General features: G+C 39.2%; 1 protein-coding gene across 1 annotated transcript; it reads right to left on the reverse strand.

The window, feature by feature from the left end:
* Positions 1–213: 213 nt before the first annotated feature.
* On the reverse strand, positions 214–14,753 carry morc2 (MORC family CW-type zinc finger 2). The gene is made up of 27 exons (XM_079603878.1): positions 14,483–14,753; positions 13,268–13,440; positions 12,746–12,799; positions 11,958–11,992; positions 11,777–11,845; positions 11,581–11,671; positions 11,376–11,484; positions 11,129–11,288; positions 10,921–11,032; positions 8,658–8,783; positions 8,405–8,484; positions 6,668–6,750; positions 6,432–6,517; positions 6,115–6,255; positions 5,253–5,407; positions 5,014–5,142; positions 4,602–4,707; positions 4,385–4,517; positions 4,217–4,303; positions 3,319–3,600; positions 2,918–3,208; positions 2,783–2,846; positions 2,562–2,700; positions 2,098–2,274; positions 1,933–2,026; positions 1,656–1,844; positions 214–1,487 (listed from the first exon to the last, which is right to left on the reverse strand). Exons 2-27 carry the CDS (start codon positions 13,333–13,335, stop codon positions 1,419–1,421), a joined length of 3,129 nt encoding a protein of 1,042 aa, XP_079460004.1. The 5' UTR covers positions 13,336–13,440; positions 14,483–14,753; the 3' UTR covers positions 214–1,418.
* Between the last annotated feature and the right edge of the window lie 567 nt (positions 14,754–15,320).

The following is a 15,320-nucleotide window of genomic DNA, read 5'->3' on the forward strand; positions in this document are numbered from 1 at the left end:
TTTGATTTACGTAGATGGTCTCTAAAAAAAGATGTCATTGATGTTAAACGTTATTATTTGTTTGGGTAAATATCATATTCATAAAAGCAAGTGGAACAACAGTAAACCCTCTTTAACTTGTTTTAAAAATGATCTAGCATCCATAAAATACCTATCCAAAGATAACCAGTCCCTTTGTGAACTGTATAAAAACTTGTATGAATCCCTTTCTTTCTAAGATCTTGTCCTTTATTTTTTCTTGCCAGTTGTAACCCCCTTAAATATTTGAATTATGCTTTTGTTTATTGTACTAAATATGCAGTTTTGTTTTGTTTTATACACATGAACCTATGTAAGCATAGGCGTATATGCAAAGATATAAGACTGGAGATATTTTCATATGCATATACTATTGTTCCCTTTTTGGAGTTTGTAAATTGACTGTTCAATAAAAAAATTAAACTCTATTCTATAAAAACTCTAAAACTCTATTAATTTTTCAATTGAACGGTGAATAATTGACCTCTTGTTTACAGTAAGGACTTTTTTCTCCATATATATCAAATAATAGACGTCATCACATTTAATTTCAACATTTATGTTCACTATATTTACACTGTACTAGCAGTTATGCAAAATGAAACCGTTACATCTTAAAGCCAAGCATGTATATTTAACATACTTTTTCGTTTAATTTAAATGAATTATTGAATGTATTCATCAAATTAATAAACTAAATTGAGGTTAAGACCATAAAGTTGTTTTTTTCCCCCCAAACAAACAAGCATTAGACCAAATGTGCATCCTAAACTTTATTGGACTGTTTTAATAAAACTTTTTAAAAAATATTCTCAGATATAAAGATGAAGACTAAATACTGTAACTGAAGAGGTTAACAGCGTCATATCAGTGTTTATTCCAAAAAACGGAAACTGGAAGGTTAAAAATAAAACAACACAAACTGAATATTACATCCAAATAATTGGAAACCGAATCAGGAAGTAACTCAAACTTGAGACAATACGGATCACAAAGCAGCAAGTTAAAGCCCATTTTCAGACTCAAAATGTCGAACTGTTTTGAAAGGAGTCAATGCGAGCTGTGAGAACAGCTGAGGACTCTTCCATAAAACTGGGTTGAGAATGAAGCTTTTCAAGACTGGGACCCTAAAAAACAGCCAACATGAACTCAAAACCTCAATGTAGATTTAAATCAAACAAAGTTGTGCAGCTGAGCTGATGGCCTGAGTGGCGTTTCGAACCGAAAATTGCGTTGAAGTTGGCCATGAGGCTTTTGCTGCATTACAGAGTTCTGTCACAGTATATAGGGATGAATATGTGGCCGACCAGCAATCATCTCCAGTCTTCCGCTAGAACTCTTAGTATGCATGAAACACAAATGCAGAGTGACAATGAAGGTAAAACAGGAGATGCAGGGTTTCACTCTCCCTTTGTGACCAAATCTTCAATGTAGGCGTCCAGCTCATCGTCACTGCTGATCTCAATGTCCTGCGGGACAAAGTACACACAAGAACAAAGGAATTTCCAAACATTCTTTTCCCATTGATAATTCTGCTCAGTATTCTCATTTCCTTGACAACAGTCAACAAAATCAAAACAAATAGCTAAATCAAAACAATGCAGTAATGTGAGAGTGTGTGTGTGTGTGTTTCAGACCTCCTGGACTTTCTGCAGAAGAGCGACGATGTTGGTTCTGAGTTTGCGGAGTTTCTCTTCAGATTCGCGTAGTTTGGTTTCTGCCCCGCTGCTCTTCTCCTCCACGGCTCGTGCCCGAGACTCGGCCCGCGTCTGGTAGGAATTACACAGACTCTGGAGTCCGGCCTCATACTGCTGGAAATACTCTTTCTGCAATGCACAAGACACTAAGTTAAGCCTCTAAGCACTCAAATCATCTAGCCTTGTTATAAATATCTCAACTATGGTCTGTACTCACGATGGGAAAGGCCACAAGGTCCTCAGCACTCATAGTGTTCACAGAATCTTTCGGGATTCGGAAATCCGGCGGGAAAAAATACCGTATAAACGTCCTGTGGAAAACAAACCATGAATGTAGGGATGAAACGCACAGATCATTAACAGAAACACACTAGAAACACACCTCATCATGGTCACCAGGCCTTCTGTGGTCTCTCGGCTCGGCCCGCTCTGAGTCGTGTCGGGCTCAGCAGCGGTGGGCGGAGTTACAGACCGTGCTGGACCCTGATTGGTGTCTGGACTTCGTGACTCTGGAGAGGCTGGACGCATGAGACGGACATCATCGCTGCCCTTAAACACCCTGAAAACAAACATAAAAACTCAAATGAACATTCATTTGATGTGCAAAAGCATTTTGAATTTTAAAATTAAAGACAAAGTTTATGGGAGGAGACTATTTAACATGCTTTTTGCAACATGGTTTGCTGTAGTATATTAACTGGCATTTGCGCCATTATTTAACACTCGAAAAAGCATGTCTTCTCCCTTTTTGGGATTGCTTTCTCACATTAATTTGCCCTGTTTAGTAAATCTGGCCCTTCGTGTAGTATGTCATAAATATGGATTAGTGTATGATTGTGCATGTACCAGCGGTCTCTTGGAGTGTTCATGGGAACGTAGTCGAACTTGACTTTCCAGCGTACGTTGTCCTTTCCCGTCTCTACTGCGGTCACGCGACCCGTGAACCACTCGCCGTTCACCTTTGCCTCTACCTGCATGCCTTTATCTACAACACACACCGTTGATTAGATCTCGACCACACAATTCCACGCATCTCTCTACTATCCGAAATGATATACATGCATTACCTTTCTGTGCATTATTTTTGGTCACATCTTTCTTCAGATCTTCATTAGTGCTATTCGTGATAACCTGAGAGAGAAATTAAGTTGAATTAAAACTGTATTGAGTGTGAATTAAGCGGTGTGAATGTGATTCTGTACCTCAGTGTTGGTCTGTTTGACTGGTGCTTCTGCTGCTGCTGCTACTGGTACTGGTACTGGTTTTTTTTCCACTGCAGTTTTCCCTCGAGCCTGAACAGACGCCGCCATCTTAGATTTTTTGGGTTGAGGTTCATCCTCTTCTGACGCACTGTCTTCTTCATCCTCTTCTTCCTCCTCTTCCTCTTCACTTTCTTCTTCCTCGTCATCCTCCTCTTCTTGGACTCTTCCCTTCTTTATGTTTCCTTTCTTGCTGGGTGGAGTTTGTTTGCCAGCAGTCTTGGCGGACGGTGGCTAGCATAAAATAGTTATGATATTTTAAAGCACAGTCGGTGTGAAAACACAAGATATTTAAAGTTTGAGTTTATATATGTGTTTTTGAGCATGTATGCAAGACGACTTACTGTAGCAGTGCGGCTCTGCATGGCACTTCTGCGAGCCTGTGTCTTTGTGGGTGGAGTTGGGGGCGGGGCCACAGGTTTGGGGCCGGGTTTTGTTGCCTTCGCTGCAGGTGACGGCTTCGCTTTGGGTGGAGGTGCCGGTGGGGTCCGCGTGGGTCGTGATGGAGGCGTAGGTTTAGGGGGAGGAGTTTTTGTTATCTGTGGTTGACTGACAGCTTTTCTGACCACTGCAGGGAGAGGCGGTGAACGTGGGCGGGGTGCTGCTCGCTGGGATGAGCGGGTCGGCTATAAGGGGTAAACAAAAACAACAAAAAAAAGAGAACAATAAATAGCTTGAAACCTATCAAAAACATACCCAGGTCCAATTAACCATTTCAAAAAAGAAAGAAAAAAAAAGCCTATTTTTAGGATATTTAAGTTATATGGAAGCTTGTTTGCGCCACAGAATAAAAAAAAAAGGTAATTGCGACTTTCTCACAATTCTGATTTTACACCTTGTAGACAGTTTTTATCAGAATTGAGTGATATAAAATTGTAATTGTGTTATAAAGTCAGAATTGTGAGACACAAATTCGCAATTACGAGAAAAAAAAGGGTCAGAATTGCACGTTTATATCTCACTTTATAACTTACAATTCTGACTTTATTTCTCAGAATTGTGAGATGTAAACTTGCCATTGTGAGATAAAAAGTAGCAATTATCTTTTGAAAAGGTTTTATTCTGTGGCCGGAAACAAGCTTCCATACAGTTATCATACTACACATAATGCGAACACAAATATATTATTTAAAATGAGTAAATCAAGTATTTATACATCATTGTAAAAACAAAAATCAGTAAGTACTATGAAAAATGTCCAGTTGCATTTGGCCAGAAAAAGTGCAGATTTAAAAAATGTACCTGAGGCGTGCGCTCTTCTGTAGGTTTTGTACTGACATCTAGAGGCAGCCGTTTTATATCTGTTGCTGATTTTATTGTTGTGGTTTTCTGAATTAGGAGAAATAAAGCATCAATTTTACAAAAACAGACAGAGAAAAGCTCAGATGAGAGCTGAGGTGACAGACAGACCTGCAGGGACTCCAGTTTCTCTTGCTGCTGACGGATTTTATCAGACAGATCTTTCTGTTTGTCCTCTGTCGACTTGATGTCTTTTTTCAAAACGCCGACGGGCAAATTCTGCTTCTGCTCAGACGCATCACACCTAACGGAACAGAACAACAAACAAAACAATAAGAAAGAGACAGTCTTAAATGGTTAGACTGCTTCTGGTGTCTAGTTTCCCAACCTGTCCTGGGTTCCGTCCGGGTTCATGAGACACACCCAGCTGTCTGGGTACCGTTTGTCCACAGCGTCCATCTGAAACGGCAACGTCCGCCATTTCAAACACTTGTCTTCAGGAAGATAAAAACAATTAAGATATTAGATTCATACAGGGGTATATCGAATATGAATATTGTGCAAAAGTTCATTTCTTTCAGTAATTCAACTTAAAAGGTGCAAACTAATATATTATATAGACTCATTACATGCAAAGTGAGATTTTCAAGCCTTTATTTGTTATAATTTTGATTATTGTCCTAAGTTAGGATCAAATCAGTAACCCTGAGTAAGAGCATAATATGTTTTTAGGATATAAATGTGTTTCTGGCATGTTAAAGGAAGTTTGTGAAGTGCGGACAGTGAGTTTATGTTCGTACCACACTGGATGGTGACCGGTATCTCCATGGCTCTCCGTCGGCGAAACCGAAGTTCATTTGATGGGACGGCGTTCCAGTTGGCAGACAAATAGCCAAATTCATCCCAGAATTTCACTATACCCTTCTGAGCTGTTGAGGGAAACATTTAATTCATGTTAAATTTATTACAAACATTATAAAAAATAATATGTCTGCGCATGTTAGTCATCAACAAAAAGAAGACAAACACATAGACTGACCTATACCGATGTCCTTCCAGTACTGGGCGAGATATTCTCCCATGGCTCTCAGTAAGTGTCTGTATTCTTTAGCATCTGCAAAGTCCTGCTTGTTGTGCGTTGGCTCAAGCACTAGATAGGGAACATCCACCACTCCTACAACACCTCCACAGGCCCTGATACACACACACACACACACAAACAGTTAATGCTATTGTTACTAGAGATGCACCGATGTATATTTCATGCAGTGCTGCTATCTGCGTTTTAATGTTAATCGGACAACAAATAACTAAATAACTTTTGTAACTTTCATAAGGATTAATATGTATAGGGCTCTATGATTTCCACAATGCGGAAAACGCGGACAGAATCCAGTCATCAGTTTTACTTAAAGTTACAGAAATATATTACTGTTGTACAGTGAAGAATATGCAGTGTTTTATTTTACATTTGTTTACTTTATTTCTGTACCTAAAAATACTGTTAAGCAAGCCTACCTAAAAGCACTGTTTACTTCATATCTACAGCACTTCGGTCTGCAGGTGCAGTTGTAAAGAGCTTTATAAAGAAAATGTGAGTGAAGTATGTATCTCTGTTCTCTTGTATTTATGTTGGCAGCTGAATGTTAAATGGATCCAATCCATGTTTAGAAATTATTTGATGATGCAGCAATAAACTAGTATAACTTAATACATGTTTTATTTTATAACTTTGCTGATTTAAAACATGATCAAAACACTATCTATTTTAAATGACAAAAGTTCAAACAAGAGACAAATCGGCCAATAATTGGTTTGTTAAAATCGGTCTCGGCCCCAAAAATTCCCTAACTGTTACACATCAGCTTGTATAATGCAATATCTGTGTGATTTTCACTCACATTCCTCCCTCCAGCTGTGGTCCCGTCTTCTCATACATCTTAATAAGACGGCTGCAGTTATAGACGAACATACCATCCTGGTCTCGCCTCTCGATGTTCACGCCAAATATAAAGTTCAGCTCCTTGGGTTCTTTCAAAGCTCTGAAACGACAAAATGCTGATTTGAAACCGTGTTCTGTGAGCGTTATACAAATAAATCTTGACAAATAGTGTGTTTCAAGGATATGAGGCTATATTAGACTAAAGTCAAATGTGATAACTATAAAACATCTCATAGGGTCATAATGTATTTGTAGGAGTGGATGGGTGTGTGTTACTTTTGTTTGGATGCATGGATGGCTTGTTTTCTAGTAGCTTCGGCACGTAGCGCCACAGCCGAATCCTGCGCCTTTCTCAGTGCGGCCTGAAATCACATGATGAGAATATGAAATATTAAAAACCTGCATATCCGACAAACTCATAAGTGCTATTTATGAGCATTTATTTAATAAATAGATAAAAATGGATAAATAGTCCAGAGTTCTGTTCTGGGTCTGAATTGTGTGTGTCTTACTCTGGCTTCTTTGGATAAGTCATCACCAAGCTTTAACTCCAGGGCACGAGCTTTACTCTCGGATTCCCGTGCCTTCTCCTCAGCTAGAGAGGAAGCCAAACATACGCACAAGTCAAATGCCATTTACTTATACAGTGTTTTTCCTACATTTAAATATTATTTGCTGGCTGCCAAAACAATTTTTTGGCCCGCCAAAGCCTTATTTGATCAGTTATTGTGATTTATGATTGATGTTGATGACAGCTGGACTTGTAACAGGGCGCATGTTAACTGAGAGAGAACGAGCAAAAGTCAGCGGTAGTTTTTTTTCTGACACCGCATGAAACGCATAGATCAGCGGCCCATTGGTTATTTTCTTGATTGACACTGGGCTGGCCCAATCACATCTTTAATGTGAAGTACAAAAATGTGATCGAGTGATGACTGATTAACAGTAATGTAAATGATAAATGTCCTAATACCTGTTGATACTACAACAATGCAAAGTATATGCTCTTCACCTTGCAGTTTTTCACATATCATGTAAGACTCAATTTCTCCATTTCTTTGGACAAAACTCTCCAGAAAGTGCCATTTAATGGTTTATTTTTCAAAAAAAAATTCCCTAGGGAGTGGGGGCCCCACATAATAAATCCCAATTTAATCCCTGTATATATACACATGCCGGTAAATATAAATATATATATATATATACACTACATAAATCATTATACAAGAAAAGACAAAAGAAGAAATATTTAAGTGATTTGATTGTAAATGTCTAATTCACTCACTTCACTAAGAATCTAGTCTAAAACCATTTATATATACCTCATCTGTTCGAATCTTTATCAAAGGAAGGCTGAGATGATGCCTTTACAAAAATGCCCATTTCCTGTGTGCTTTTAAAGCAAGCTACATCTGTCAACACTTATCGTTCAGTAGGCTATTTGTGGAGCTTAAAAGCAGAAACGGTCAGATAGAGGAAATGCCATCATAACCCACAAAGCCCGAAGTCAACTTCCCGTAAAGGGGCGGTATAATGCCCTTTTCACAAGATATAAAATAAGTCTCTGATGTCCCCAGAGTGTGTGTGTGAAGTTTTAGCTCAAAATACCCACAGATATTTTTATATAACATGTTAAAGTTGTCCCTTTTTGAGGGTGAGCAAAAAATGCACCGTTTTTGTCTGTCCCTTTAAATGCAAATAAGCTGCTGCTCCCGGCACAGGGGGCGGAGCTTCAAGAGCTTGTGTCCTTTTACCTCACACACACATGCACTAAAAATGTCAATGTTTATGTTCAAACCGGAGTCAGAAAGATGGAGAGACTCAAGAAGAAGTGACAACATGTAGAAGCAACATTTCTGAATGGTTAGTTGATGAATTTATGTAGTTTATGTGTAGTTATCTTCTAGTCATTGATTAGCATATTCTATCATGATAATCTATAAATCGTGTTCAGGGGGCGGGGTTTATGTAAATTCTAGGGTTGTGATGTCACTAACCCAGGAGGAATGTTGTGTAGTCTCTACCAGCCGTTTGTTGTAGTCCTTAAAAAACTATTTCTTTAAAAGCAAATATCTCCCTTTGCTTTGAACTGAGTGTTGTAACTATGCAGATGTTGTTTATGATCAAACAGCAACATTACACACTAACTAAAGTAAGAAAAGTGAAATCATAATCAACCCCCCCTTTAAACACCCACCTGCGATACTAGTCCAGTTTGAGCTGTTTGTGTGGGCTGGGGTTAAACTCACCGAGTTTCGAGAGGTGATCTGCCTTCTTGACCTCCTGCTCCGCACGGGTTTTAAAGCGAGTCGACGTGTATTTGTACATCCTAGAAGTCAAAAGAACAGGCTGATCGGTATTTGGGATTATTTTTGCCACTAACTCTGAGGGAGTTACAAGAATGCTCCACTATAAAACTAGTACTTTTCACAACATTAAGAGGTTTGATTTGAAACCCTGAGGCAGTGTAGATGTGTGAAGCTGGTATTTATTCATGTTTACCTAGGGTTATACAAGCAACAGGACAATCGCTTGGTTCGAACTTTGTGACTCTGAATGAAGATCCTCATCCTGGGGTCGATGTACAGGACAGCAGCATACGCACGGAAGGACCTCCTCTCTGGCTTTCTGTTTATGACAACAAACGTACATTCAGCATCATCAAAAAACATCCAACATTACATTAACATGTTAAAAACCCACACTGTATGCCAGCTCAAGAGAAACACTGCCAATCGGCAGTTAGCATCACGCTGGTTCCCTCGACAAAAACCCAATAGGATTTTGCCGTAGGCTTTTGGATTATCGCTAAAAACCAGCTCTGTGATCAACTGAAGTTTATGATACTTGCATGTTTTGTCCATCAAGATAATTATCACATATGAACTTTCATTCATTTTAAAGCCTAAATGCAGTCGCCAGAAGTAAAAAGCTAAAGGAAAGCTGTAAACGAACTACATCACGGTCCCATAGTTTCACCGTCACCATCACTAATCCTCCGACAACTCTTACAGTTTTTATCTAAAAACATTTTCCCAGAACATTCGGGTTATAATAGTTTGTAAGAACTATAGAACTATAGTTTGTAAGAACTATAAGAACCTGTTCGGCGTTTATTCTCCTCGACAGACTCTGTAGTCTCATTTAGCCACTTGTTAGCAAGCGCCTTTTTCAAGACACGTAACAGCTTAAAAAAAACATGAGTGGGGTAATACTGATGTATTTTATGCCGTAGAATAAAACGTGAAAGTGTCTTGAGCTTGTTCACCACAGACATTATTTCAGCCGTTTAATCAAAATCCCATTAAAAAAAACACATTGATTTCGGGACGATGGAACCGGCAGTGTTAAAATGCAACTCGCTTCTGCGTTTTGGCCTACAAAGTGATGTCATGCCTACACTACTCTATATCAGTCGGTTTATGACAATCCTGCTGTCTTTCTGTAGAGTTTAGCTGAGCCTGTCTGGATGTTTCTAGAAATCCTGAAGACCTTGACTAGCTGGTTTAATTTAGGGTGACCAAACGACATGGATCTAATAAACTTGGGTACGACGTGTACAGTATGTAGACTGTATGATGATGACGTCTATTGAATCTTAGGCTACGACACAAGTTAGTATAGAAGAATAAAGCAGCATCAGCATTTGCTAGTGGTAAACAAATAGAGCAAGATGAATCGCACTTTGGCAACTGTTTTTTTTATATACGCTGAAAAAAAGAGGAAGAGAAAGAGGAGAATATATGGACGCGATCATGGCGAGGGAAAAGAGGACAATCTCGCAAATGGCAAAAGTAGTTTTAAGCTTTAGCGCCATGTCGCGTTAATCAATATGCCATTTCATGTTGCATTTCTATTGGCTAGTCAGTAGACGCAGTAGGTCGTAGCAGCAAACACATTGTGAGATGATTTATGAATTTATGACAGTGTCAGAAAATAATCGCAGGCTATCTTTGGTCGCAAGACCGTGACAACGGCCGTCTTTGAACCTCTCTGACTGAACGACGGAGGACCACCGTTTAGGAGCCACGACTACAGAAATCGCCACGATTGGTCATCTTTAATCTGGGACAGCCCAAAAATCATACAATGTGTACCGTGCATAAGGCTGCTGTCACTTTAAGAGCTAATGCACGGATCCAATAAACTGTTCTCGTATACTTAAGACAATCTTTAATATCAAACACGTCCCGCAGTTTAGCAACAGTAGACTGCATTTTACAACACTCACTTGTTATTTGGCTGATTTGGATGTTAAAGTCCCCCTGTAGTCAATCATTGTATCTCTAAAAACTCATCTTTCATCACCAAAATGACATATTTAAAAGTTTTTTCCTTGATGCCTTAAAATAGCTGGAATGTAACTTTACACCCTTGCCTCATTTAGTATACGCAGTTCTATGAATATGCAAATTAGCCCCGCCTCCACTCTCTGAGATCCACTCGTTGACGATCACACGTTGATCTGATTGGTTACAAGGTAGTTTGTGACGTCAGAAACACCGGCGATTTCAAACCGTGTTTTTGAGTGTCTTTGGTTCACTGCAGTTTTAAGGAGAAAATACTCAGCAATGGTGTTGACTTATGAATTTGCACATGGTTTGTGCAAATATATAACATATAAACAACATTAAAAGTGTGATTTTACACTACAGGGGGACTTTAAGTTTAATCTCACAGCCCTACATAAGAGTTATTGCTAAGATCTGCAGAAATTGGACAGGATTAGACAACCCTGGTTATGATAATTAGCGAATGGACTCACACTCCCTCTACGGGCGTCCCGGCCATCATAATGTCCTGGTGGTCCGTCTCCACATCCAGCTCCGGCTCTCGGTTATCCATCAACTTCAAATTATAAACTACAACCAGTGTACCTACAAACACACAATACTCAGATTTAACGGCCTCACCAGACACAATCTGATTAACCTCAATGATTTAATTTCAGACAAAGTACTGTAAAAACCAACCGCTGGGTCCTTCGATCTTCTTGAACTGCCGAAATAGCTGCTCTTCGTTCTTAAAAGGAGAATACTTGAAGATGAGTTCAGTCTCGGTAGCGTACTTCTCAGTGTCTTGAGTCAGAGGCTGCTGGGTTTTCACGTCCCAACTGGGTAATGGGACAATCACCTACGAGAGCAGGCCACAAGCATTTAGAGATCTGCTCTTCGCTCAGACTGAGCGTTTGTGTATGATGCTTCGCCATCAGCATCTTACCTCATCCAGACCCTCTTCTTCATGAAACGTTCGCGACAAAAACAAACACGTTAATTTGTCGTCTTTTTTGGTGAAAAGAATGAAGTCCTTCCCTATACGCATGGACCCCCTAAAAGAGACCAGAATTTTTTAAGTATAAAGACACACACATATAACAAGATAATGGCAGTTCATCGGTTTCCAAGAAAAGTGTAACGATACTTACGACTTTAATCCGTTTCCATACTGGCCGATGTGAGTAGACTCTGGGAAGCGCTTGCTCGACTTGCCGAACTGGATGACGTGAGTGGCTTCACCTATTCAAAACAGTTCTGTTGTTATCACTGTTGTGTATGAGATCTTGAGTGAAAATGTATGCATTTTGTGGTATGAAGGGTTTGGTTTATCTTTGCTTTACTCACTGGGGTCCATTCCAGTGCCATCGTCAAGAAAACACAGCATAAACCCGCCTCTCAGATCTGGTCTCTTCTCTGATTGGCGGTAACAAATGAATATTAACAATCTATTTGTTATACTACAGATTTTAGCAAATGTTGACATTTATTTCTACAACTTAGTTAAAACCATTGTATGTAACCTAACCTGTGTAGATGTCTATCCGTGTGGCATTGGCGTCTCTGTAGAAAATAAATGGGAGTCTATCATGCAAATCTTTTTGATGATAGAAGCCCTTTTTACAGCTGGTATTAAGATGCCAGTAAGTTTTGGTTGATCAGATCACAAGTAGACGAGAGAGACAAATTCCCGTTTACACCTGGTGTTATAATCCGTCTCTTTTGTCCACTTTTGTCCGGATTTCTTCGAGGGGAGGGTCTAAGGGTGAGTAAATGTATGGGCTTTTTCAGATCTTTCGATCTAATGGATGAAATAAGCTTGTGTAATTTACATATGAAGGCGACGGAAACACACACAGTGAACATCAGCTTTAGTTTCTGCTCTGACAAACACAAGACCAGCCGAACGCTGTGAGTGTGTGTTAGAAATCAGGAATGGAGAGAGAACATTGAGCTTGGTGTGTTTTTCATCTTCAAACCAAACTTGGGTCTTCAGCCGATAAAGTTTAAACCCCGTCTGGCTCGAGCTCTTCCTATAATGTCACTCATTAGATCAGTAGACAGATAGAAGACGGTCTTTTGTGGCAGTTTGAACACATTCGATCACATGAGCGTTTACACTACGAAAGCAATCCGGTCGAATGTGTTTTCAACTCCCTGTGGAAGTGTGGAAAGTGGACAAGCTCAAAACGTTAACATCTGTATTTAGTGTCGTTCACTTTTGATCCGATCAACCAAAACACATCTTAACACCAGGAGTAAACAGCGCCTTAGTGTCAGAAATATTTATTTTTAAAAACAAAATTGTGTTTGTACCTTGAGTTGTCCACGAGTTCAGCCAAAGCTCCAAAAAGAAACTCATGGGTTGTCCTGTTGGCAATAATAGAATTGATAAACAACAAAAGAAATGACCTTTTTCATGGCCACTGTTAGTTTTGTCCTTTATGGCAATAAATACCCAAGTACTTGTCAAAATATATTCATACATTATTAGAACATTGTAATACATTGTCTAAACAGGGCAACATCCCCATTCAAAATTGTTCTTTGGTCTCCGATTCACAAAAACATACATCGTTTGCAATCCCAGTAACAGTAATTTCATTGAAACAATAAATTACTTCTGGGTATGTTGTCATTGCAAACTGCTTTACGGAAAGTAGAAGCAGGATCCTACTGACTGTTCACGGACCATGCAATGCATGTCGGCACACAAAATTGACCGCTTTTAAAAATCACAAGTTTCAATCTGATTGGCTGATTGATTGAGTCAGGGCGCACCTTTTGTTTTTTTTGCTTGCATGAAAATTTGTAACAGTAACTCAAATTGATACTTACGAGTTTGTGTGCAGATATTCAAAGGTGAGCTGAGCTCGGTTTAGTGAACTATAATTTGTGTAGGCCATCGTCACAAAATAAAACAAATTAAAAAAGAAAACTAGCTGATTGTATTCACGCCTCGTCTCTACATTCTTCCCATTTCATGAGAATCATGTGTGATTGTTCATCACCTAGAAAACAAACAAAAAAAGCATGTCAGTACAAACTAGCCATAGATACAATGCAAAATTGGGATATCACCTGTTTGCATTGGAAAAGACTGTTAAAAAAGGAATATTAACACCGTGTACTGGGATCTAAACTTTTTTTAAATAGTGACAACAATGGGCAATATATTTCAAACAGTAGTGTGCTTCTTTACTGTTATGTCGCATCCAGTGACCTTATTTTTTTGGAAATGAATAATGTTAGATTGCATTTTTAGTTCAATTGAAATGGCTTGAATATGGGATGAAAATATATTTGCAATGCATTTGTATGGGATTCAAGTGCATTGCATTGTGGGATTCCATACAGTGTTATGTTGTATACTGCATTCTGGCAAATGTATCTGCATACTGTGCACAGTATGCATATTACATACTGCAAAAATAGTTAAGTAGCATGTTATTGCGAGAATAACCTACAATTTGAGAGAAGTATTAGTATTGGTTGAAAACATACACAACTATAGCATTTACCATTCTGTGTGCTTTTACCATCTAGTCATATTAAAGGTTTAGTCATACACTTCACATTTTTTTTGGCCAATTAATACGACCAGCAAATGATGGAGCAAACCAAAATGATACCCTTCCCTTTAGCATGCATGATGCATTTATTGAACCTTTACAGACTTTTGCTATTTAAAATGATATAATAATGCACATTTTTCCCTCCTGGGCTAAATAATGACCCAGACAGGTGAGCTCATGAGTGGGGTTTTAACTGTCTGTCCTTGATCTGATTAAATTCACACAGAAACACACGCGAGGCCATCCCATGCTGCCAAGGCCCTTGAGATCCATGCAACAGCAGAGACTGAACTGCTAACACTTTCATTCGCCAAACACTCAAATCATCATCTAAATCTATCACATTTAACTCCTGGCTCACACAATAAAGCATGCACAGAAGAACTGCGGCCTGCCCAGAAACAACCGTCTACATTTACAAAACCAACAGCCTTTGTACAGTAACACAAGCAGTAAATGTGATTTCAATAATGCAAACCATTTAATCACTCCTCGAACTCCGTTTGTATTTATCCAACGATTTCTGCCTGCTGCATGAGGAAAACTACGAAACAAAACGTGTTTATTCCTTTTTCGTTCATAGAAAGTAGATGCAAGGCCTCGAATCGCTCCAGCAAGCGTTTTCCCTCGAACAACACACACGAGAACCGAGACAGCTTGCCCCGCCCTCATCACCACGCTCAGCCAATCACATTACCCGCTGGCTCATTAGGCGCGTCTGATTAGTCGAAGTCGCCGTCATTCAACGTAAAGCAGGAAGTAACGTTGCTGGTCCATGAAGGAATGTGGTGTGGAAAAACGCGGGGACTGGGAGGGAATCGTGCTAAAGCACAACACGACTAATCGATAAGGTGGTCTGCTGCGATTTGTTTAAAAATCATATAAAAGGTAATAATGATAAGACAACTTGTATGTGATATTAAAATACAGGTTAGCATGAATTCAGTCGCGTTTGGTTAGATAAGGTGATTTTACTAATGTATATTTTATTCTGTTTTAAGGTGTAAAACGTGTAGGCTTTTTAGCCAATCGTTTCTGCTAAAAAGGGGATGCTGATGATGATGAAAGTTGTATGTAATGGACGAAGGGGACAAAATGTCTGCCGTGTTTTCTGAACAAGCTGTTTGATCTCCTCAAACATATATTGATTTGTAAGCGCTGTATGCATTGCTTTTTAATGTGTTTTACGCATAAATGGGTAAGAAATCACACCTGACTGTTTCTGACAGCGCTAGTCTCTGTAAACCGCAGAAAGGAGAAAAAAAAAGAAGTTGAGGTAGCGGTCCCCTAACCTTTTAATATTATATTTAAAAGCA

Source organism: Phoxinus phoxinus, assembly GCF_949152265.1.
Source record: "Phoxinus phoxinus genome assembly, chromosome: 25".
In the NCBI taxonomy this organism is placed as follows: domain Eukaryota; kingdom Metazoa; phylum Chordata; class Actinopteri; order Cypriniformes; family Leuciscidae; genus Phoxinus; species Phoxinus phoxinus.

Coding starts and splice junctions, on each gene's coding strand:
- morc2 (XM_079603878.1), bottom strand. CDS start 13,335: ATGGCCTACACAAATTATAGTTCACTAAACCGAGCTCAGCTCACCTTT. Junction 11,846..11,957: donor ACGGATAGACATCTACACAG/GTTAGGTTACAT, acceptor ACCGCCAATCAG/AGAAGAGACCAGATCTGAGA. Junction 1,488..1,655: donor TTCTGCAGAAAGTCCAGGAG/GTCTGAAACACA, acceptor TTTGTCCCGCAG/GACATTGAGATCAGCAGTGA.